At 41.2% G+C, this 25,639-nt stretch overlaps 2 protein-coding genes and 1 pseudogene across 2 annotated transcripts in view; 2 read left to right on the top strand and 1 right to left on the bottom strand.

Annotated features, from left to right (window-relative positions):
• UBE2G1 (ubiquitin conjugating enzyme E2 G1) overlaps positions 1–25,639 on the top strand; it is a 101,863-nt gene that overhangs the window by 54,300 nt on the left and 21,924 nt on the right. The window contains exons 2-3 of the mRNA XM_023184506.2: positions 7,740–7,842; positions 21,545–21,642. Of these exons, the coding sequence (XP_023040274.1) occupies positions 7,740–7,842; positions 21,545–21,642 (201 nt within the window). The remainder of the gene's footprint in view (positions 1–7,739; positions 7,843–21,544; positions 21,643–25,639) is intronic.
• Positions 13,211–13,800, top strand: LOC111521245 (60S ribosomal protein L23a). Its single transcript, XM_023184507.3, has one exon. The coding sequence runs from the start codon at positions 13,231–13,233 to the stop codon at positions 13,699–13,701; it is 471 nt and encodes a 156-aa protein (XP_023040275.1). The 5' UTR covers positions 13,211–13,230; the 3' UTR covers positions 13,702–13,800.
• LOC111521242 lies at positions 14,348–15,558 on the bottom strand (annotated as a pseudogene).

Genomic DNA, 25,639 nt, shown 5'->3' with positions numbered 1-25,639 from the left:
AGAAAATCTTTTGAGGAAACTTTTAAATGCCCAATAATACCAAAGTAGACAGATAGAGATAGGCATAATGAGCCTCCGTGTGCTCCCCCAGCCCCTGGCGTGATTAGGTCATGGTCAGTCTCGTTTCACCCATCTTAGCCCTCTCCCTAATAACTGTGAAGTACATACTAAGCATGATCATTTTTCTGTAAATATTTCAGTATGTATCTCTAAAAATGGTAGGAAAATCCCCAGCACAACACCATTGCCAGACTCAAAAAAGGAAACAACAATTGCTGGATATTGTCTAATGTCTTGTTACTCTTCACATTTTCATTTGTGTCATAATTTTCATAAATTTTAAAAAATGTTTGAATTCATTGTCTTTTGTGCTCTTTCAGTATATTTGCTGAAGATTCCAGGTCTTGTTCTTTAGAATATCTAGAGTAGATCTTGCTAATGGTGTCCCAAGGATGTCCTCGAACATATTTCTCTGTTTCTGTTCTTTGTGAATTAGTTATTGTACTTAGGGGCTCAAACAGGTTAGGTTTGTGAGGTGACTTTACTTCATATGTGGGGTTTGTTCATTTTTCAGGAGACGTGTAATATCTGGTTGTCTTTTAAAATGCTTGGATTAAATGATAAAATGGCCAATGTTTCAGTTGTTTTTCATTTTTTAGCTGGAATAGTTTTATAGAGAAAAACCTCATTTGATCAAATAGTAATTACTGTTTTGATTACTTGGCAATATAATTTGTGTAATAAAAAAGGATCACACTAAATACTGATTCTTTTGCTTTTTAAAATTGGTTTTCAGAATAACAAACTGATTTACCAGCATCCTGTAGTGGTGATAAATTAGTTTTTTGTTTTTGATTTCACAGTTATAAACTCATGGATTTAAACTTGCATATTCAGTCATTTGTCCCATGTTTGACCAGTGGAGGCCTCTTCAAGCTGGCTCTTGAGTCCCTTTCACAATACCATAGTATTACTTGATAGCTTCCTTTTTGTCTGCTATGTGTGAGATGAACCTAACATTTCTTGCTCTAGACCTGGAGTCAGCCATTTCTCTGAAGAGCTCTGGTCCGTTTTAGTGATAAATTCATATTTAGAGATCACATTCTGGGTACTACTGGGCTGTTCATTTTTTCGAGGCTTTTTCAGTGGACAGATCCTGATAACTATATATTTGAAAGCAATATCATTTTATATTGATTCTTCCAATTCCGATTCAGAAATACAAGGTTTTTACTTTTCATGTGCTCTTTCTGTTCTTTTTAGTCTTATTCTTGGTAATGACTCTATCTTAGCAAGTCTGCTCACGCATTATTTTCCATTACTTAACACTTACCGAAATCATTACTCTCAAGACATTTCCTTGTCCCTGGGTTTCTTTTTTATTCATGGCTTGTAGACCACTCTGGCCCACAGTGATTTCCAGATTCATAGCATGCAAGCACAACTCTTATTTAACAGTCACCAGACACTCCAGGATTTACTAGTTTTAAAAATTGAAGTATAACATTGACAGGAAAGTACATACATATTATGTATCTATATACATAATATGTGTGTACATACATGTTATGGACAGCATGCCTCTGTACCAGTACACCAGAAGTCTGTTCCATGCCTCTTCCCAGATACTGCTTTCACTTCCCGCTCCAAAAGACACACACACACAGAGAGAAAATGCTATTGTCCTGATTTGCAATACTATTGGTTAGTTTTGCCGCCTTTAGAACTGTAAACTTTTGTGTTTTAGCATTCATGACTTTTGTGAGAAAGAGAGGTCTTCTAGGCCCTTTCCAAGTCTTAATTCTATCTCTAGATAGCATTCAGAAAAGATGTTATCTTCATCTTTGGCACTCTTGAAACTCCTAATACCTTAGGAATATAAAGGTCAAACATGGTCACTTTTTGGTTTTAGTTTCCCTTTTGATTTACAGAAGCTCTATTTGTATTAGGGATTTTAAACTTCTCCCTATTATGTTGCAAATTTTTTTTTTTTTTTGAGGCCGAGTCTTGCTCTGTCGTATGTTGCAAATATTCTTTCCCAGTCATTTGTATTTAGACTTTATTGCTGTACTGCACTTAAAGTATTTTGTGTAGCATTATTTGACTGTTTTGTGTCCTGCATAGGAGGACCACCTCCACTCAAAATGATGTGAAAAAACACAATTCTGTATTTGCTTTTAGTTAGGTTTTATACCTCTTTGTTTATATCTGTAATCTGTCTGGATTTGAATATAGTGTGAGGTATCCATATCAACATTTAAACACAGATAGGATCTTTTAACATCTTTCAGCCTTTTCCGTTAAAATAAAACTTGCTTGAATTTCGTTTACCTGTGACTGCTACACTTTTCCATCTACCGTCAAACTTTTAGAAAAAATTTCCTCTTGGGTTTTTCCACTTCATCTTCTCTTTGTCGACTCAGCGTCTCCTGCATGGATTCCCTCTTACCTTCACGCTGACACTGCTTATGCCTAGGGCAACTGTGGCCTGTTTTTTTTTTTAATTGAATCCAGTGGATGAATATAGACCCCTTCTTCCCTGAGCTGTATGTGTTTATCATCGTTGGATAGTTTCTCCTTTAAATGCAACTCCTTTAGCTTTAATAAAATGTTTTCTTGGCTTCCTTTTTTTTTTTCTTTTTTTGAGACAGAGTCTCGCTCTGTCGCCCAGGCTGGACTGCAGTGGTACAATCTCAGCTCACTACAAGCTCCGCCTCCTGGGTTCACACCATTCTCCTGCCTCAGCCTCCCGAGTAGGTGGGACTACTGGATGCCTGGCTAATTTTTGTATTTTTACTGGAGATGGGGTTTCCCCATGTTGGCCAGGCTGGTCTCAAACTCCTGACCTCAGATGATCCTCCCGCCTCAGCCCCCCAAAGCGCTGGGATTACAGGTGTGAGCCACTGTGCCCGGCTAGATTTATTTTTAAGACAATGTGTTTTTTGTCCCTAACAAAAGGCATTTAAGACTAAGCCCATCACCATTTCTTCCCCTCTCCTGGAAAACCAGTACCACTACCTATGTTTCTCATTTCAGTGAATGAACAGATTTCTACCCTTGCACAGAAATCTGGTGTCAAAAAAAAAGTGGGGGGAATTCACATTATCGGTAACGGTGTTAAAGTGTACCACTCAGTAGTATTTAGTGTATTCACAATGTTGTGCAACCAACCACCAGCTCTCTCTAGTTTTAAAACTTTTTCATCACACCTATGCCCCTTAAGTAATTATGCCCCATTTCTCCCTCTCTCATTGTGCAATCTACTTTCTGTCTCTCTGGATTTGCCTATTCTGGATATATCATATAAAATAAGCTGTATAATGTGTGACCTTATATGTCCAGCTTCTTTAACTTAGCCTGATGTTATTGAGCTTCATATATTAGTACTTCATTTCTTTCCATGGCTGAATAATATTTCATTGTATGTATATACTGCAATTTATTCATTTGTCGATGGATGTTTGAGTTTCTGCCTTTTGATTATTACAACAAATGCTGCTACAAACATTCATGCGCAACTTTCTGTGTGGACAGATGTTACGTATATACCTAGAAGTGGAATTGCTGGGTCATATGGTAACTCTGCTCAACTTTTTTATCATATGTCATTTTCCTTTAAAAAAAAAAAAATACATATTTAGTTTTTAAACTGAGACAGGATCTGGCTCTGTTGCCCAGGCTGGAGTGCCCTGGTGTCATCTCAGGTCATGGCAACCTCCGCCTCCTGATCTCATCTTCCCACCTCAGCCTCCGTGAGTCGCTGGGTCTGTAGGTGCACACCACCATGCCTGGCTAATTTTTTTCTTTTTTTTTTCTTGGTAGAGACAAGGTTTTGCCATGTTGCATCAAACTCCTGGGCTCAAACGATCTGCCCACGTCAGCCTCCCAAAGTGTTGGGATTACAGGCATGAGCCACCACGCCCAGCTCATGTCATTTTTGACTTACTACTTTAAGCCCTACTTCTTTAACATCGCCAAGTTAGGGTGATTGATTCTGTCTTCTAAGTATCCCTGTTTTCTTCATTGTTTCAATGGCTATATACTTGAGGTACACTTTTCAGGATTACTTGAATTGCTTGCTTTTTGTTTCTTTGTCCTCATCATGCCTTATTTACACAATCTTCTACATACTACAAGATTGGTTTTTGCAAATGTAAATCTCATGAGGTCACCCCATTGTTTAAAAGAAAAAGAAAAAAAGAACCACCCTTCAAAGGCTTATCATTGCCCTCTGGATGAAGTCCAAGCATGCAGGGCTTACAAAGGCCCTTTGCTGTCCAGCTTTTGACATTCTGTTTAGTTTCAGCTGCTCCCCTGCCCCCCGCCGTTCCAGTCATATACTGATTGCCCTATTTCAAGTTTTTGTACATGCTCCTCTATCTAAAGCAGAGGTTCAGATTCTGAACCTTGAATTTCTTCACCCAAATCTTTTATTTCTTTTCTTTGTAGAAGCCTTTTCTTATTCCTCATGATTATGTTATGTGTCCTTCTTTTTTATGTGCCCTCAAATTCTTGTACTATTGTTGGAGCACATTGTAATTGCCTGTTTACTTCTCTGGGGATCAGGAGCCGATGTTGGTCAAGTGCCAGAAGATGTAGACAGACTGAAGTACAATCAATAGGAATTTAGCAGAAGCCAAAGATTATTTGATAAATGATTTAGGGAAGACTTCATGGAGGGGCTAGTATTGATAGGGACCTTGAAGGAAGCGTTCATGAAGGTATGGTACGGTTCTATCGCTTTAAGTGGATTAAGCCTGTTAAATATTCATGCATCTAGACCTAGGAAGAGTCATGCTGGGGGCAGAAGCCATGACAAAAGTGAGGCGTTGGACATTTTTCAGCATTGCTTTTGTATTTACTTCCATGGAACAAGCAAAGAACACAATTAGGCCTGCAGAAGAGATGCATGGAAAGAATGGGCAAAATATTTCAAGAACTTGGGGGTTTTGACAAGAGTAAGAAGCAATGATATACTTTATGGAAAGTGTAAGGAAATTTTCAAGGGTAATTTTGACCATGTAATTTTGTAATAAATTATTTCAGAGCTTACTCACCTATGTTTATAAACCCTGGACTTCTGGTGGAAAATGCAGCAACTAGGTAATTTCTGGATATATTATAGAATCTTTCACAAGACTCTTGCGTACAGTGTTGCAGAAAATGGTCCGAGTAATGTAATGGTGTTTATCTAGAAAAAGATTGGAAATGAAATCACGCTTGTAGAAAACAACTCCTCACAGCGCATTTGTGTGTGCTCCACTCCATCCCTCAGTCGACAGGAAAGTGTGACTTTCTGTGTTACTAGAACGTCTGCAACATAGTTGGCACTCAGTACACATATGCATGCATAAGCAAAGTAACAGTGAAAATGCGATTCCCATCTTAATGTGTTTGCACTTTCAATATCTTTAAAAAGTATTTTAGATTAGCCACTTTAAAGTAAAAATACCTTTCTTGTGTATTGAAATACAGCGCTGATTTTAACTGTTTGTAAGTCTAGTTTGCCTGTTATGCAAAAATATTAGACTTATGCAAATCTCCCCTCAAATTTCAAGAAAAGAAGCACTTCCATGTTTAAACATAAATTTTTTATTTTTATTTTTGAGACAGAGTCTCGCTTTGTCACCCAGGCTGGAGTACAGTGGCATGGTCTCGGCTCACTGCAGCCTCTGCCTCCCAGGTCAAGTGATCCTCCTGCCTCAGCCTCCTGAGTAGCTGGGATTACAGGTGTCCACCTCCATGCCTGGCCAATTTCTGTATTTTTACTAAAGACAGGGTTTCACCATGTCGGCCAGGCTGGTCTTGAACTCCCGACCTCAAGTGATCCACCCTCCTTGGCTTCCTGAAAGTGTCGAGATTACAGGTGTGAGCCACCACGCCCGGCCTAAATAATAAATTTTCACTATTGACTTTCTCATATTTTGCTGGCATGTTGTTAAATCCTAGTTGTTGAAATAATACTATCTCTGATTACCCCCAAAATTAATATCTCCTCAGTTACCTACACATTGGTTCAGTCCTTGGTAGCACTCCGAGTTGTATTATACTGTCTTTCATCCTTAGACAAAGCTGCGTGAGAATGATGGCAGGTCGTACACGAGAATTATACACCTGTTGAGACTCCCACCAAGTCCTTTTCAAATCAGTCTACTCTTGAGTGTTCTTTGTCCCCACTTTCCAATTTGAGCCAATGAGTACCCAGTTCCACTGGCAGGTAAAACGTGATAATTTTGTGGATGATTGATACGTGCATTCACTATTGTGATTGTTGTGTTGGTTCCTCTGGTGTATACATATATCAGTACTTACTAAATTGGGTTTTTTTTTTTTTTTTTTTTGAGATGGAGTCTTGCTCTGTCACCCAGGCTGGAGTGCAATGAATGGCGTGATCTTGGCTCAATGCAACATTTGCCTCCCAGGTTCAAGCAGTTCTCCTGCCTCAGCCTTCTGAGTAACTGGGATTACAGGCGCACGCCACCATGCCCAGCTAATTTTTAAATTTGTATTTATTTATTTATTTTTAATTTTTTTTTTTGAGACAGAGTTTCACTCTTGTTGGCCAGGCTGGAATGCAATGGTGCGATCTCAGCTCACCGCAACCTCTGCTTCCCAAGTTCAAGCAATTCTTCTGCCTCAGCCTCCTGAGTCGCTAGGATTACCGGCATGCGCCACTACGCCTGGCTAATTTTGAATTTTTAGTTGAGACAGGGTTTCTCCATGTTGATCAGGCTGGTCTCAAACTCTCGACCTCAGGTGGTCCACCTGCTTCGGCCTCCCAAAGTGCTGGGATTACAGGTGTGAGCCACCGTGCCTGGCCAAATTGTGTAATTTAAGTCTGTGCAGTTCACTGAATGTCAGTTATACCTCATTAAACTGTTTAAAAATTTTTCACATGGTCTGCTCACCATTAGTAGGCCAGTACTTAGTTAAGTCTGGTGTCTCTGGAAACATTTTGGGCCCTGTACCCCTGCTCACCTGCTCCTTAAGGTCCCTGTCTTGGCTTGTGTGCCCCCACCTCGCTAGTTCCTCGCCTCTCGTTTCCCACCCTGTCATTCTTTCTCCATGTGGCGGCACTCTCTTTAGAAGACAAGAACCTCATGATGCTACAGCCATTCCTGTATGCTCTAGCTATTACTCTTAAGCTACTCCTGTGTCCCAGAAGCTGTGGCTCTCAGAGGGTCAACATACACAGACAAGACTTATGGGACCTCTGCTCTCCTTGTGCTCAGAGATGGATGGGCACACAGGAGCACTGTAGGAGCAGGTCCCCACGACTACAGGGCCATGTCAAATAGGTGTACAAATGTTAGTACAAATGAAAGTTATTAAGCTCAGTACATTCCAATGAAAAGGTATGATCAGACACTCTGAAAGCATACCCTAAAGACAGCAGCTTAAGAATTGCCAACTTGATTTGATTTCTGGGGTTCCCTCTGAACGAATATCTGCATTTTAATAAGTTTCCTTAAAAGACCACTGTAGGGCCACCCAGAATGACACGAGCCTGGCTGGACACCAGTAGAAGTTGATCTTCTGGAGAGTTTGCTTTACCCAGGACTTTCTTACAGTATAGACATGAAAATATTTTGGCCATCAAGTAGCATTTTGCCCAGCAAGGTGTATCTGTTTGATGGTTTAAAACTTATATATAACATTTATGCTCAAGTTCTGTAATTTATCTATTGGATGAAAATTATGTGCTTAAATGTATTGATTAAACTTTGCTTTTTCCACAGAACTCAACAAAAATCCAGTGGAAGGCTTTTCTGCAGGTTTAATAGATGACAATGATCTCTACCGATGGGAAGTCCTTATTATTGGCCCTCCAGATACACTTTAGTAAGTATAATGGAACTGACATCTTCAAAATGGAGCTCTTTTAATACATTGAATGAAAAACTATTTTGGCAGGCTGGATGCGGTGGCTCACGCCTGTAATCCTAGCACTTTGGGAATGGGTGTGGTGGCACGCGCCTGTAGTCCCAGCTACTCAGGAGGCTGAGGCAGGAGAATCACTTGAACTCAGGAGGCAGAGGTTGCAGTAAGCTGAGACCACACCATTGCACTCCAGCCTGGGTGACAGAATGAGACTCCATCTCAAAACAAAACAAATCAAAAACACAAGTATTTTGGCAAACTGAAATGAAATTATTTTTTAGGGAGCAGGAGAAATGATTGTATTCCGTATCCTTTGTACTGAATTGGATCATTGAAGAGTTTTTGTGTTCTCCTTGAATCTCTAATGTCTAAGACCTGTTGCTATTAAAAATAATAGTTTCAGGCCGGGTGTGGTGGCTCACGCCTGCAATCCCAGTACTTTAGGAGGCTGAGGTGGGCGGATCACCTGAGAGGTCAGGAGTTTGATGCCAGCCTGGCCAACATGGTGAAACCCCGTCTCTACTAAAAATATGAAAATCAGCTGGGCGTGGTGGCATGCCTGTAATCCCAGCTATCCAGGAGGCTGAGGCAGGAGAATCACTTGAATTCAGGAGGCAGGATAATTATGTATTTTTTGGACATTTTAATTGAGAATGTGTTATACACATCAATGTTTTAAGAAGGCTAAGGAGAATTTTCAAGATCGTCTATTTTTGTGGTTCTCTACTTGAGTCCCCACCGAATACTGGTTAGAATCTAGGTGTTCTTATCCTAAACTAAACTAATGGTCACTTTCTCCTAGTTTGTTGGAAGTTATTGTTAGACTATATGATAATCTGTTAACTGACTATTAATTGTTAAACCAATGACTTAAGGATAGACAACAATGTAGTGGTATTAAATAAGAGTAGAAGAAGAGAAGTAGAATTTTAAAAATATTTCGTGTAGTACATTTCTAGATGCAAAGACCACAGTCTTATTTTCTGCTCTGAATGTTTGCAGATTAACTTAAATTTACTAGTATGTATTGTTTTGTAAGATGCATCTGCCAGGCGCGGTGGCTCACGCCTGTAATCCCAGCACTTTGGGAGACTGAGGTGGGCAGATCACGAGGTCATGAGTTCAAGACCAGCCCGACCAACATGGTGAAACCCTGTCCCAACTAAAAAGACAAAAAAAATTAGCCGGGTGTAGTGGCACGCGCCTGTAATTCAGCTACTTAGGAGGCTGAGGCAGGAGAATCGCTAGAACCCAGGAAATGGAGGTTTCAGTGAGCTGAGATAGCGCCATTGCACTCCAGCCTGGGTGACAGAGCGAGACTCCATCCCACACACACACACACAAAGATGCATCAAGACTTCCTTACATTGGTGACTGATACAAGTTTCCATGCTTTTTGCAGCAGTTCAGGTATTGGGGGAAAAAAAGGAAGTGACCTTCTTAAAGCCATACAACTGAGTGACAGGGACAGATCTAGATCTGAGTTTCTTGAGGTCTGGACTATACTTTCTCATTTAACCTTCATCTCAGTGCTGCTAAGTGGGTAAGGATTTGGATGCATCAAACATTTTTTTTGGTGATGGTCAAGTAGTTGTTTTTAGGTTTTCTTAGTTAGTAGCTCTTTTCCTCCTCAGAAAACAGCTAATAGAAAAGAAGATTTGGAGCTATTTCTGTGCCAGGCTAAGCTGATACATACAGAGTTGAACCACAGTGTGGACATTTGTGTTTGTGATAACGATTGCCAATCTGAAGTTTTGCTGATGTGTTTCCTGATTGTAGTTTGCATTGATAAGTTTTACAAACTGAGATAACTGAATTTGGCTACCCCACATGATTAAGGTTTTTGGCAGATAACAGTAGCCATTGAAGACCATCTGGAAGTGCTTCCTCCTAACCTTACTGTTATTTGAAAGCACATTTCCTAACAATTTTTTCACCAAAAGATGTTTGATGCAGCCAGATCCTTACCCACTTACCACACCTGGGATGTGAGCCAGGTGAAGTTCAGATCTATTCTTGTAGTTTTTCAACATCACCATCTTGGGAGACACAGCAACATTTCAGTGACAGAATCTAGTTACCCTTGTATTACGTACATGAAAACAAGAAAAACTCTCCTAAACTGATGTCTGTATTGAGCATTGGTTGGGAATCCAGATTGGAGCTCAATTCTAAGGGCCTCATTGAAAAAAATTTTTTTTTTTTTTTTTTTTTTTTTTGAGATGGATTCTCGCTCTGTCTCTCAGTCTGGAGTGCAGTGGCGTGATCTTGGCTCACTGCAACCTCTGTCCCCTGGGTTCAAGTGATTCTGCTGCATCAGCCTCCCAAGAAGCTGGGATTACAGGCACCTGCCACCATGCCTGGCTAATTTTTGTATTTTTAGTAGAGATGCCGTTTCACCATGTTGAGCAGGCTGGTCTCGAACCCCTGACCTCTCAGGATTAGATGTACACCATTGTGTTATAATCGCCTACAGTATACAGTACAGTAAAATGCTGTACAGGTTTGTAGCCTGGGAGCTATAGGCTGTATCCTAAAGCCCAGGTATGTAAGTAGGCCATACCCTGTAGGCTTGTGTATGTTCACTGTGATGTACAGAGTCACCCAAGGACGCCTTTCTCAGATCATAACCCTGTCGTAAAGCCTCGCATAACTGACTGTATGCTGTGTACCTCCAGCTCCACCAAAGACAAACACTTTTTCTTTTCACTAATAAAAACCCATTTCTGGGCGGGCGCTGGGGCTGACGCCTATAATCCTAGCACTTTGGGAGGCCGAGGCGGGCAGATCACGAGGTCAGGAGATCGAGACCATCCTGGCCAACATGGTGAAACCCTGTCTCTACTAAAAATGCAAAAATTAGCTGGGCATGGTGGCGCACACCTGTAGTCCCAGCTGCTCAGGAGGCTGAGGCAGGAGAATCGCTTGAATCCGGGAGGCGGAGGTTGCAGTGAGCCAAGATCACACCACTGTACTCCAGCCTGGCGACAGAGCGAGACTCCATCTCAAAAAAGAAAACAAAACCGTTTCTGGTCTTTGGTATACATTTTTAAAAGTGTTGGCTGTTGAATTGAGATGTGAGTCACAGCAGTATTTCTGGCAGCTCCTCTGGAGTGTGTATATGCTGCTGAGAATTCTGGCGGTCACTTCTGGACTGTGCCTTCCTGAGATCAGTAGCCTTTGCTCAGGAAAGAGAGAGAGATGTTCCTGGGTCAGGACCTGAGAAAGGCAAAGGAAGATACAGGGGGATGAAGAAAGGTTTGTTAGAAGTAAGCCTTTTAAAATGCTACCAAGGATCATGTACTTCATAGAATGGATTTGTTGTTGGCCGGGTGTGGTGGTGTACGAGGCCGAGGCAGGCAGGATCATCTGAGGTCAAGAGTTGGAGACCAGCCTGACCAACACGGAGAAACCCCATCTCTACTAAAAATGCAAAATTAGCCGGGCATGGTGGTGCGTGCCTGTAATCCCAGCTACTCGGGAGGCTGAGGCAGGAGAATCACTTGAACCCGGGAGGCAGACATTGGCGGTGAGCTGGGATCGTGCCACTGCACTCCATCCAGCCTGGGCAACAAGAGGAAAACTCTGTCTCCAAAAAAAAAAAAAGGTTGTCTTAACAGAAAGTAAGAAAGTAGTGATGTTCTTGTAATTGTTTCAGTGGAATGGAGAGAGTAGAGGCCATCTTGGAATTGTTGGAAGAGCGCTGTTGGGAGTGAATGTATACACCTTATGTATAAATAACTGCCTGTGAAGGGAAGTAGAGGCTTGTACTGGGGGGTAGGGGTGTCACAGGATTGAAAATAAATTAGTATAGGCTCAGATGGTACCCAGACCTAAGTGGTTAATTCACTACTTTATAATTAGGTAATAGAAATAATACTGAACCAAAATTCTGTAAAAGCTGGTGTGATTATCTCACCGTGCCCTCATTAGCCCTCAGTTAGTCACTAGAGGGCACTCCACTCTCTTCAGTCTATGTGATTGATAACTGGTACATTCAAGGGTTACTTTGAGACTCCTATAGTTGCCACAAGTCTTAATTCAGTCATACTCATCTTTATATTGCATTACATGTTTATTTTTATTAATGAGTCTTTCCAGTGCAGTAGTCTTTAAGGTTTTTCTAGGAAATATACATTGTGAACTGGTAAGGTATACCAACTATTTTCAGACTGATTATCAAGCAGTATGGATAACCACTCACATCCACAGAAATTGAAATTTCAGGTAGAAGTGGCAATAGGTTTGCAGTAATGAAGTTTAGGATGGGCACAGTGGCTCACATCTATAATCCCTGCACTTTGGGAGGCCAAGGGTGGAACGTTTGAGCTCAGAAGTTGGGGACAAGCTTGGGCTACATGGTGAAATTCTGTCTCTACAAAAAATACAAAAATAAGTCAGGCATGGTGATGCATGCCTGCAGTCAGGAGGCTGAGGTGGGAGGATCACTTGAACCCAGGAGACTGCAGTGAGCCAAGATCATGCCACTACACTCTAGCTTGGGCAACAGAGCTAGACCATGTCTTAAACAAACAAACAAAAAACCCAGAAAGTTTAAGAAACCTGGATATCACTGTATAATTATAACATTTTATAAATTATTAATGAACGATGTCTGTGTATCTTCTATCTCTCTTTTCCTTTCATCACCAGTGGCTGGTCTGTTCAAGGAGTATGCCTTATTTATTTATTTTGTTTTAAAGCACTGGCAATGGTATGAAAATTTTGGAGAATCTTAAGATTATGTGTTTTATAATATTGCCTTACCTTGGGTGGATGTAGGAAATGAAGAATCAGTTAACCAAAACTCGGAATTACATTATTTTACAGTTGCAAAATTCTATTCCAGTTATGAATTATTTTACTGTCCTATGTAAGATGTAGAGGCAGAAGCCATCTGTTCCGTAATGAAATTCTGGAGGGAATGAACCTAGTGCCTGCATTGCTTAGAAATTGAATGATCAGTGGTAATGCCTTGCTGTTTATCATGTAGTGTTCAAGGACATGGACTTTGGGGACTGCCTTTGGTTAGCTCTCTAACTCTACCACTCTTCTTAGTTGAGTGACTTTGAACAATTACTTAAATTTGGTCTTAACAGTTTCGTTTCTAGGGTAAAAACCCTATGCTTAGGAAATGTTTCAAACTTTCAATGTTCTGTTGCTTATAATAGCAAAAAAAAAAAATCTTACTTTTCCCCCTTTTGCGGTTTTGTTATTTATCTTTGTAAATGTCAATTATAATTTGAAGGATACTTTGTAGTTACTAATTAGATTATATGAAAAACTGTATGGAGAGTTTGTACTATAATACTGTGTCCCTAAGAAATTAGGGTCCTCGCTTTTCACAAGATGGCGCCGAAAGCGAAGAAGGAAGCTCCTGCCCCTCCTAAAGCCGAAGCCAAAGCGAAGGCTTTAAAGGCCAAGAAAGCAGTGTTGAAAGGTGTCCACAGCCACAAAAAAAAGAAGATCCGCACGTCACCCACCTTCCGGCGGCCCAAGACACTGCGACTCCGGAGGCAGCCCAAATATCCTCGGAAGAGCGCCCCCAGGAGAAACAAGCTTGACCACTATGCTATCATCAAGTTTCCGCTGACCACTGAGTCTGCCATGAAGAAGATAGAAGACAACAACACACTTGTGTTCATTGTGGATGTTAAAGCCAACAAGCACCAGATTAAACAGGCTGTGAAGAAGCTCTATGACATTGATGTGGCCAAGGTCAACACCCTGATTCGGCCTGATGGAGAGAAAAAGGCATATGTTCGACTAGCTCCTGATTACGACGCTTTGGATGTTGCCAACAAAATTGGGATCATCTAAACTGAGTCCAGCTGCCCAATTCTAAATATATATATATATATCTTTTCAACATAAAAAAAAAAAAAAAAAAAAAAAAAAAAAAAAAAAAAAAAAAAAAAAGAAGAAATTAGGGTCCTCAGTAACAGAGAAATAAACTCAGAAGGGTCACTGCTCAGTAGTCCACATAACCACAGAGTAGAGCACAAGCTACTGGTTGTGAACAGAAAGAGACTTCATAAAAATCTTCACATATTTTCTGGCATTATTCCCTACCACTACAGGGAATGCCTATGACAATGCCATTTTCTTTTTCTGCTATAAGATAAAGGAAAGATCGTATCCCTAAGATACATACTTAATGAAGATAACAGAAGCTCCAGTGTTTTTCTTTTTTCACTGTTCTTTTCTGAAGTTCACCTGGATGTTCCAGAGCAGTTTTCTAAACCTTTCATTGTTGATTGGCCTTTTGTAGAATTCTTCAGCAACATACAGTACGGAAGACCCAGGCTAAAATAGTTCTCACAGATACACTTTGAAATAGGTGTATTTGGATATAAATATAACTTGCCATTCCATTATTTTTTCTAATGACTAAATTTTTTAAAATGGAGATTTTCAAACCAATGATGCACAAAGCCCATTCTCATGACACAGTCATTTAAACTTATTAAGTATGGGCAAATTTTATTTCTCCCCTTTGTTTTGTGGAGTAATTGAGGTTCTCACCCTGGGCATGATTCACAAAATAAGAGTAAGACCATAGATAACAGTGACATAGAAACACAGGCAATGAAGAAAACTTGTAAAAAACAAATATCCCCGAGTACCCCGTATCATCCCAGCAGTGATGGAAATCATGGGCAACCCAAGATTCTGAATGGAGTGCGTGAAGCCATATGCAGTTCCCAGTTGATGTTCAGGAACTACAGATGCCACTATTGGCCGTAATGCACAGGCAGGCAATGACTAGGAGATTCCCAGAAGACACATAGCAACCCAAGGGCTCCACATCATAAAGGCCAGCATCATGTGGGACACAAGAGTGGCTGCGACCACACACAGAACCCAGATGCTGTTCTTCCCTGTGTCGTCCACCGGGAGCCCAAATACGGGGTCGTGGGAGCTGATACGACATATACAACACTGTTCATTGCACTTGCTGCCTGGAAAGAAAATCCAAATTTCTCTGTAAAGAAAACGTTCCCAAGTCTAATAAAAGGGAACATGGCAACACACTAGCAGACACAGATGATAAATATGAGCCACAGGGGTAAGGAGAAATCCTTTACGTCAGTTAATTAAAAAACTCCCCCCCCCCCCCCCCCCCCGCCTTTTTTTGTTCTTTATAAAGGATTCTCTCTGCTCTGGGATCTAAGTAAGCAAGAGCCAAGGAAGGCACATATTAGTGAAAGAAGACATGTTACCCCCAGTCTTAAGTGTGACTCCAGGGGTTGTGTGACCAGCAGAACCCCATGAAGCTTCAATCTTAGAATACAGCCAACTCATGAAGTTCGTGTTTACTGTACTTCCAATTCTAGCCAGGCTAAATTGTTGGAGTCCAATCACCAGGTTTAATTCTTTGTCTTTAAACCAGCTCACAGCATATGTATTCTGGGCAACTGCTAAGCACTCCCCACCAATCCCAAACACAAATCTTTCAAATTCCATCAGCCAAAAAACATTAAATATTCCACCCAGAACAAAAACAACCTGTCCAATGTAAATGAAACAGCTAAAAATAATTGTGCCCCATCATATTCCAAATACTTGGTCTTTTAAAAAGCCACCAAAGAAACACAAAACCACACTGGGCCAAGCATACCAGGCATATAGCCGCATGAATTTCATGGTGTTCACCTGCATATCCCGTTTATCCTGAGTCTAAAGGGCAGCAGGATTATTATAGCAAAAATAGCTGCTGAAGCCAAGGAAGAACATCAATAACAGCATCAAAAGTCACAGACAGGCGACTGGAGGCCACAGAAGGGCCAGCGGCAGCCATGCTTTCTCATCCTTCTCCTCCATTGCACCTGCGGGAGACCGAGAGGCGAAAGGGGTGATGGCTCCAGAACCCGGCGGAAAGCAGTGCCCGCAGAGCACAGCCAAGGCAGTGATCACATGACTCCCACATATCTTAGACTAGTAGATAGTGAACTGTGGGAAATAAAATGATCGGACAAGAGACAGGTACAACAGGACTATAGATTAACAGGAAATGTTGAGCTAATTTCAGACGGCAGCATGCAGCACATCATTTAAATAAAATAAATATGGCAGAGTGGTAGGTAGGACTTGATCTTGTAAGATTTTTATAATTTAACACCAAAACAGTAAAGGAGGCCTCATGGAAGAAACTTGAACTAGGCCCGGGTTTTTCAACCCTTTCAAATTTGAAACTGCTGGTTACATATTTCCTTTTTTTTTTTTTTTTTTTTTTTTGAAGCAGAGTCTCACTCTGTTGCTCACTGCCGCCTCCACCCCCAAGATTCAAGCAATTCTCCTGCCTCAGCTTCCTGAGTAGCTGGGATTACAGGCACCTGCCACCGTGCCTGGCTAATTTTCGTACTTTTTACTAAAGATGGGATTTCACCATCTCGGCCAGGCTGGCCTTGAGCTCCTGACCTCATGATCCACCCAACTCAGCCTCCCAAAGTGCTGGGATTACAGGTGTGAGCCACTGTGGCCGGCATACACACCTCTTTTTAATATCATGATAGTAAGTGTATTGTAGTATCTGTGATGAAGATAATGTGTAATGAAAGATATTTTGAATTCATTGATGCCTTTTTAAAATTTTATTTTATTTATTATTATTATTATCATCTTTGGAGATGGAGTCTTGCTTTGTGGCTCAGGCTGGAGTGCAGTAGCGCGATCTTGGCTCATTGCAACCGCTGCCTCCCAGGCTCAAGCCATTCTCCTGCTTCAGCCTCCTAAGTAGATGGGATTACAGGCGCCTGCCACCACGCCCGGCTAATTTTTGCAATTTTTTTTTTTTTTTTTTTTTGAGACGGAGTCTTGCTCTGTCGCCCAGGCTGGAGTGCAGTGGCCAGATCACAGCTCACTGCAAGCTCCGCCTCCCGGGTTTACGCCATTCTCCTGCCTCAGCCTCCGGAGTAGCTGGGACTACAGGCGCCCGCCACCTCGCCCGGTTAGTTTTTTGTATTTTTAGTAGAGATGGGGTTTCACCGTGTTAGCCAGGATGGTCTTGATCTCCTGACCTCGTGATCTACCCGTCTCGGCCTCCCAAAATGCTGGGATTACAGGCTTGAGCCGCCTGGCAATTTTTGCATTTTTAATACAGGCAGGGTTTTACCATATTGGTCAGGCTGTTCTTGAACTCCTGACCTCAAGTGATCTGCCCACCTCAGCCTCCCAAAGTGCTGGGATTACAGGCATGAGCCACCACGCCTGGCCACAATCATCTTTGTATATCAAGAGTGAATATGTGGCATGTTAATGTTTAGTCAACAGTGTTATTGTTCTCTGTGGGTTTTGGGATTTCTCTTTGCTAATTTGGCTGCTTGGTAGAAGTTTGCATGCACAAGTCGGGTACTACTGATACTGAGTTAAGCATTTAAAAAAAAAAAAAAAGGCAGGTAGGCCGGGCGCCGTGGCTCACAAGGTCAGGAGTTTAAGACTAGCGTGGCCAACATAGTGAAACCCTGTCTCTACTAAAAATGCAAAAATTAGCCATACGTGGTGGCGGGTGCCTGTAATCCCAGGTACTTGGGAGGCTGAGGCAGGAGAGTCACTTGAACCCGGGAGGCGGAGGTTGCAGTGAGTCAAGATTGTGCTATCCTGGGTGACAGAGCGAGACTCCATCTCAAAAAAAAAAGAAAGAAAAAGAAAGGCAGGGACAGGTAGAATTTCCACAGGTAAAATAGAAGAAGAGGGGTTCACAGATAGGAGAAAACAGAAACACCATGGTTGCTTTAGAGTGGGCAAGGCCATTTTCAGATAGAGTGAAAGTTGTGTGCTTTAAATCTTTAGGGCTACCCTTTTAGTTGAATTTCGTTGACATTTTAGAGATTGAAAACAATTTAGAGGGTCTAAATCAGTTTTTCACGATGAAGATTCCAGTCAGCTGTTTGTTGTGAACCTTTTGAGTGAATGTAACCAGTCCAAAGTAAGTGACATGGGAAAGCTGACTTCATGTTGTCAAGGAATCAAGTGGCACGTGGCTGCCAGTAGAATCAAGTGCAGGGGCTTTGTGGCTCTGCCTTTGATGTTCTTTTACATAGACTCTTTTTTTTATTTTATTTTTTATTGAGACGGAGTCTCACTCTGTCACCCAGGCTGGAGTGCAATGGCACAATCTTGGCTCACTGCACCCTCCACCTCCCAGGTTCAAACAATTCTCCTACCTCAGCCTCCCAAGTAGCTGGGATTACAGGCGCGTGCCACCAATTGGCTGTTTTGTGTAATTGTGGCTTTCAAACCTGTAATTAGAAATACTTTACATCATGGCCCAGTGCATACATATGTGTATATAGATTAGTGAATAAAACACATACATGGATTATATAACTGAAACTACTTGTGATAAACTCTGTTTTCTATTTTTGTTAACAAAAAAATTTTGCTAGTGACTCATTAAATTGCTTTTGCAGCCCTGCTTGAAAAAATAGTCAATATAATCAGTATATCTTTTTTTTTTTTTTTTGAGACGGAGTCTCGCTCTGTCGCCCAGGCTGGAGTGCAGTGGCCGGATCTCAGCTCACTGCAAGCTCCGCCTCCCGGGTTCACGCCATTCTCCTGCCTCAGCCTCCCGGGTAGCTGGGATTACAGGCGCCGCCACCTCGCCCGGCTAGTTTTTTGTAGTTTTTAGTAGAGACGGGGTTTCACCGTGTGAGCCAGGATGGTCTCGATCTCGTGACCTCGTGATCCGCCCGTCTCAGCCTCCCAAAGTGCTGGGATTACAGGCTTGAGCCACCGTGCCCAGCCAATAATCAATATATCTTAAGACCCATTTTGGCACTAACTCACATAGAGCAACAGGATGAGAAGATAAAGACTGAACTCTTGTTGGTGTAATGCCCTCTTGACAACAGCTGTTCCAGTCTGTATCTATTCCCTTAAGCCCTCGGGCTTCTTCCCTTCACTAGACAACCTCATCAGTTTTGAAAAATAAGGCCCGGCCGGGCATGGTGGCTCAAGCCTGTAATCCCAGCATTTTGGGAGGCCGAGACGGGCAGATCACGAGGTCAGGAGTTCGAGACCATCCTGGCTAACACGGTGAAACCTCGTCTCTACTAAAAAATACAAAAAGCTAGCCGGGTGAGGTGGCTGGTACCTGTAGTCCCAGCTGCTCGGGAGGCTGAGGCAGGAGAATGGTGTAAACCTGGGAGGCGGAGCTTGCAGTGAGCTGAGATCCGGCCACTGCACTCCAGCCCGGGCGACAGAGTGAGACTCCATCTCAAAAAGAAAAAAAAAAGAAAAGAAAAGTAAGGCCCTATGGTGGGCCTTACTTCATTTCTTCATTTTTTCTGAATATCTCTTTTAAAGCCCTTGATTTGTACAGTTTCCCCATCTAGTTACTATCTTCTTCAACTGTTAAACTTTTTGTATAAATTGTCCTGTTTATTATGCTTAAGTACTTTACTACCCTGTTCTTTAACCCTTTACAGTTTTTTTTTCTTACTGCGTTTTACTTAAAAAATTGTATGGTCAAGGTCACTGACTTTTTATACTGTGAGTCCTGTGACATTTCCTAATTATTCAGGAATGTTTGGTGTTAATGATCTGTCTCTCTCTTTTTTTTTTTGAGACAGAGTCTTGCTCAGTCGCCCAGGCTGGAGTGCAGTGGCGCAATCCGGGTTCACTGCAAGCTGTGCCTCCTGAGTTCATGCCATTCTCCTGCCTCAGCCTCCCGAGTAGCTGGGACTATAGGCGCCCGCCACCTCGCCCGGCTAGTTTGATTTTTTTGTATTTTTAGTAGAGACAGGGTTTCACCGTGTTAGCCAGGATGGTCTCAATCTCCTGACCTCGTGATCCACCCCCCTCAGCCTCCCAAAGTGCTGGGATTACAGACGTGAGCCACCACACCTGGCTGATCTGTGTCTTGTTTTAAACTTAATCTGCACCTCCCCCATGTCTTATGATCAGAAAAAGCGATAAAAATTCATACTTGCTTGTGAACAGTTCAAGCTATATTAAAATGAGCAGAGAGTAAAAGATCTCGTAACGCTACACTATTGTTAATTAACTATTGTTATGTACTGATGTCCTGTTTCTGGACATTTTTCTATGTGTATACCAACACACTCCCAATTTTTCGCTTTTTCTTTCCTGTCTTCTTTTTTTTTTTTCTTTTTTTTTTGAGACAGGGCCCAGCTCTGTTTCCCAGGCTGGAGTGCATTGCAGTGGCACAATCACAGCTCTCTGAAGCCTCAACTTCTTGGACTGAAGGGATCCTTCCCACCTCAGCCTCTTGAGTAGCTAGAATTACAGGCATGAGCCACTGTGTCTGGCCTCCCACTTTTTCTTTAAAGACACGTGAGCTAATTTTAGAAATACCTGCTCTTAAAAACTTAATAGATTCCTCATGTCATGCTATGACCACACTTACTACTGGTAATTTTTCTTGGTAGATATTTTCCTTCTGCCACTAAAATGATAAGCTCCCCAGTGCTCTCTGATGCTTTGTTCTCTGTTGTATCCTTTTATGTAGACCAGTGGTTAGAGTACCTGAGTAATCATTGTGTGTTTGTTCAGTGAATGGAAACCATTTAATGAGCTGAGAATTTCATTTCTCACTGATCTGAAACAACCGCAATCATGACTCTAATGGTTGGACACATTACAATAGAAGAATCACATGTACAAATGGTATTGCAATAAAGAAATTTTAAGTGGTCAATGTACTAGAGGGGACCTGGTGGCTAGTTTAGATTTTAGTCAAATAAAATCTTTGTAGAGGTAACGTTTAAGCTGAGTACTGAATGCTAATCAGAAGACAAAGGGAGAAAGGTATTTCCAACAGAGGAAACATTTAGTGCCAAGGCCACAAGACAGGAATTTAGTATTTTTGCCCTTTAAGGCTGACTGGATCTCTTTGGTTTTAGTTAGTGTATACAAGTCACTGTATTGTTCTTTTGGTGATTCCTTGAGAGTAACTGCTAATTCAGTGTGAGTGGTCTGAGGTGCGTTGTCTGAAGTAGCAGTCACGGGCTTATTTCACGTGGCTGGTGGCTACATTATTGGACAGCACAAATAACAGAATATTTCCAATATTACAGTTCTCTTTTACAGTGCTGTTCTGGAAAGTCACTAGAATATCAACTCGTTGAGGTTTTTTTCGCTGCTATACCCCTAGAGTTTGACACATAAATGCTGAGTAAATATTTGTTAAATGATCAAATGAATAAACGGATAGATGGAGGCAGTGTATCTGTTCCTAGATAAGGAAAAAGAAAATGTGCATAAGTTTTGAGATGAGAAAGGGTTTGATGTATTTAAGAACAGAAAAAAGACTGGTTAGAACAGAGAGGAATGACAGTTTGAAATCAGCGTAGAGAAACTGGTGATGTTAAACCTTCTGAATTTTGTTTTAAGTGCATTGGGAAGTGATGGAAGGGTTTGTAGCATAGCAGTAATGTGATCTGATCTGATCTGGTCTGAATGTCTTTTTAGCAGATGATTTCATTTTACTAGCTCTCTTGAAAGTTTAATTAAAGTGATAGCGATGACAGTTTCTTCAACTGGTTATTTGAGAAAGTAACTGCCTGTGGGGAATCCAGATTATTTGTTGACTTCATTTTCGGTGTTAGTGCTAGCCCCCTTGTTTTATATTTGTTTTAACAATTCTATACTTAAAAGCAGGAACTTATAGGCAAGAACTTCTTTTTGTTCTTTTTTCCAGTGAAGGTGGTGTTTTTAAGGCTCATCTTACTTTCCCAAAAGATTATCCCCTCCGACCTCCTAAAATGAAATTCATTACAGAAATCTGGCACCCAAATGGTAAGTTTATCTAGTTTTACTTTTACGTTTGTAAATGTGATGACCTGTCATTGAAGTGTTGAAGGTCAATAAGAAAGATCTGTTTCTCAGTGAAATTGCTTTGGCATGTTTGTACTGTGTTCATTGTGCACATGGCTGTGTACTGAAACCTGTAAAAGGAGGAGAGACCAGGCACAATGGCTCATGCCTGTAATCCCAGCACTTTGGAAGGCCAGGCAGGCGGATCGCTTGAGGTCAAGACTCGGAGACCAGCCTGGCAAACATGATGAAACGCCGTCTCTACTCAAAATACAAAAGTTAGTCACGCGTGGTGGCACGTACCTGTAATCCCAGCTACTTTGGAGGCTGAGGCACGAGAATTGCTTGAACCCGGGAGGCGCAGGTTGCAGTGAGCTGAGATCACACCACTACACTCTAGCCTGGGCAGCAGAGTGAGACTGTGTCTCAAAAAGAGAGAAAGAGAAACAGAGATCATGGGGGAAAAGTTATTTTTTTATTTATTTACTTAGTTTTCAGTTTGGTTTCAGACTCGTATTTTAAACCAGAGGCATGGTTACGGAGCGTGACATCAATAGAGCTCCTATAATGAAGCGAATAATTATCAAGGTATTAGGTGATTCACTGGCTATTACAAAGAACACAGAAATTATGGAACCTGGTTTTGTAATTTATAGGTTTTCCTATTATTTTTATACCATGGACAACTCTTCTATGTATATTCTTAGGTGTAAGATTACTGACAGTGTCATATGAAACAACATATTATGTTTTTTAAGCCTGGAAAGCGTCTAGTATGGCTGTGCGTGTAGCGATGACATTGACTTTTTTTACTTAAAGAAGAGCTACCACTTCAGATCCACATGGCGGCAGTTCTCCTGCCTAGCCAGCTGCCGCTGGACCCTCTCCCCTGTGTATAAGCCCCCAGTAGCTACGTCTTATTTAAAAAATAAAAAGAAAATTTCTCTGTTTTTATAAAGTAAAATAAAATCCCCAAAGGTTAGGCTAGATAAGCTCTATTTGTAAAACAGTCTCTGAACTTTTGGCTTTGTTTTGTATGATAGAACTTGCAGAGATTTCTTTTCTAATTATTTTGACTGTGTAATCAGAGTTGTCGCTTTAGGCTATTATACTAATTTGCATTTTGCTTCTCATCATCAAGACTTCTGGGTGCAGGGAATAGAAACACGTATATATTAGTTTAAGCTGGAATCAGACAGGAATGAATGATTGAATGAAGTTAAACAAGGATTTATCAGAAGGATATGGAATATGTAATAGAAGCCAAGGCTTGAAAAACAGATGGGCATTATGAGAGACTGGAACTGGCAAATGGAAAAGTACTGGGAGCCAAGGGACTTAGCATATTTTATTGCATCTAAGGCAGCAGTGATCATAAAAGAGAGTTATTTTTCCTACCAGTAAGAAGGGGAAAATATCTCTAACAGTTTGTGGCAGAATGCATTAACCGTATTCCTGCATGATGCGGGCATGCATGAATGGGTGACACTTGCCTCTTGTGCTTTGACTTTTATCTCTTCCTAGGCTTTTGGCAGTTTCTTTTCTACCTTCACTTGCATTACTTGATTATAATAGGCAATCGTTTTGTACCTGTTTCGAAGAAGATAAAACAGATTCTGAATGTTGGCTTCACCACAGATTAGCTGTGTAACTCTAGGCAAACCGTCTTGGATCCTTAAGCTAGCTTGCCTGCCTGCCTCCCTCCCTCCTTCCGTCTCTCCTTCCCCAACTCTGCCCCTCCTTTTCTCCTTCCTTCCCTCTCTCGCTCCTTTCCTCCCTCCCTTCCCTTTCTCCCATCCTTTCCCGTCCTGTTTTTCTAAGACAGGGTCTCACTCTGCCACCCAGGCTGCAGTGCAACGGCATGATCACAGCTCACTGCAGCCTTGACCTCCTGGGCTCAAGTGATCCTCCCAAGTAGCTGGGACGACAAGAACACGTCATCACGCCCAACTAATTTTTGTATTTTTTTTGTAAAGATGGGTTTCACCATGTTGTTGGCTAGGCAGGTCCTGAACTCCTGGGCACAAGTGATCTGCCCACTTTGTCCTCCCAAAGTACTGAGATTACAGGCATGAGCTACCATGCCAGGCCTATGTTTTCTATCTGTGAAAATTAAGTGAAAACATACATGTAAGCAAATACATGGGAGAATTCCCTTCTGGTAAGAAGATAGCAATCACCTAGGTAGTTTAAGAGGACAACTGATAAAATGGTGTTGTGTTTTGTTTTCAGATTGAAGAGACTTTTTATTTTTTTCTTTTCTTTTTTTTTTTTTTCGTTTTTTTTTTTTTGAGATGGAGTGTTACTCTGTCACCCAGAAGTGCAGTGGGACGATCTTGACTCACTACAACCTCCGCCTCCTAGGTTTAAGTGATTCTCCTGCCTCAGCCTCCTGAGTAGCTGGGATTACAAGCGTCCACCACAACGCCTGGCTAATTTTTGTAGTTTTAGTAGAGACAGGGTTTCACCATATTGGACAGGCTGGTCTCAAACTCCTGACCTCAAGTGATCCGCCTGCCTCAGCCTCCCAAAGTGCTGGGATTACAGACATGAGCCACTGCACCCGGTCTTAGATGGAATTTTGAACGAAGATGATGCTTGGCTTGAACTTTGTTCTTGAGGCTGTAAGGCCTTGTTTAATTAATGACTTTTAAAGCTGTGCATAATAGTAGGTTGTCATGACAAAAAGAGAAAATGACAAAAAATATAAAAGCTATGTAATAGGTTCCTCTTACATTTTCCTTCTTGAAAGATTATACTCATAGAAGATTGGAAGGGGAAGTCAGAGAGATAGCAGGGAGGTAGAGCATTTTAGCAATAATTTGAGTACAAAACAATAAAAGCTTGAACTAAGAATAGTGTCGCAGGAAGGGCAGTTTAGTTTCTTTGACTTGACTGCCAGAGGTGGATGGTAATGGAAAAGTAAGAATTTAGGATTGACTGGCCATTTGCAAAAATAATTATAGAGTGAAAACTATAATGAAATACCACTTTTTACCCACTAGGATTCCTATAATCAAAAAGATAATAACAAGTGTCAATGAGGAATTAGAGAAATTAGAACTCCAGTGCACTACTGGCAAGAAGGTAAATGGTGCGGATGTTTGGAAAAGAGTGTGGCAGTTCCTCAAAAGGTTAAGCATAGTTACCATATGACCCTGCAGTTCCAGTCCTAGGAACATAACCAAGAAAATTGAACACACGTGTCCAGAAAAAACTTGAATATGAGTGTTCATAGCAGCGTTTATTATTCATAACAGCCAAAAAGTAGGAACAGCCCAAATGTCATCAGTTGATAAATAGAAAAACAAAATGTGGATCCATGTAATGGAATATTATTTGGCAATAAAAAGAAATGAATTACATGATACTGTTTTCTTAAGAAAAGAAAGAAATGAAGTAGTGATACATGTTACAGCATAGATGAACCTTGGAAACATTACACTAAGTGAATAAAGTCAGTCGTAAAAGGTGACAGGTTACGATTCTCTTTATATGAAATGTCAAGAATAGGCAGATCCATAGAGACCGGAAGTAGGTTAGTGGTTCCCTACTGCTGGAGGGGAAGTGGGGGGATTGAGGAATGGTTGCTGATTGGTACTGGGTTTCATTGTAGGGTGAAAATAGTCTAAAATTGATTGTGGTATTGATTGTACAACTTTGTAGACATACTAGACAGAAACCATTAAATTGTGTTCTTCAAATAGGTAAATTGTATAGTAGGTGAATTATAGAGATGTTATAAAATTATTATAGGGAAATAGTTTTTTTGTGACTGACCTTACATATATTCAGTTTTTCTTGTGGTATACTTGCTACATCCAGTTAGATAATTAGGTAAAACTAGTCTAGGGTTCAGCATTGAGCTTAAGGGCCTTGGGAGTTACTGTATCAAGATGATAGATAACATGATAATGAATGGGTTAATTTTCCTAGGGAAAGTACAGTTAATGTTGGGGATTAGGATAACATGCAAGGT

This window comes from Piliocolobus tephrosceles, chromosome 16 (genome assembly GCF_002776525.5).
Source record: "Piliocolobus tephrosceles isolate RC106 chromosome 16, ASM277652v3, whole genome shotgun sequence".
NCBI classification, from domain to species: domain Eukaryota; kingdom Metazoa; phylum Chordata; class Mammalia; order Primates; family Cercopithecidae; genus Piliocolobus; species Piliocolobus tephrosceles.
Note: the sequence above shows the minus strand (reverse complement) of the source record. Positions and strands in the feature narration are given on the sequence as shown.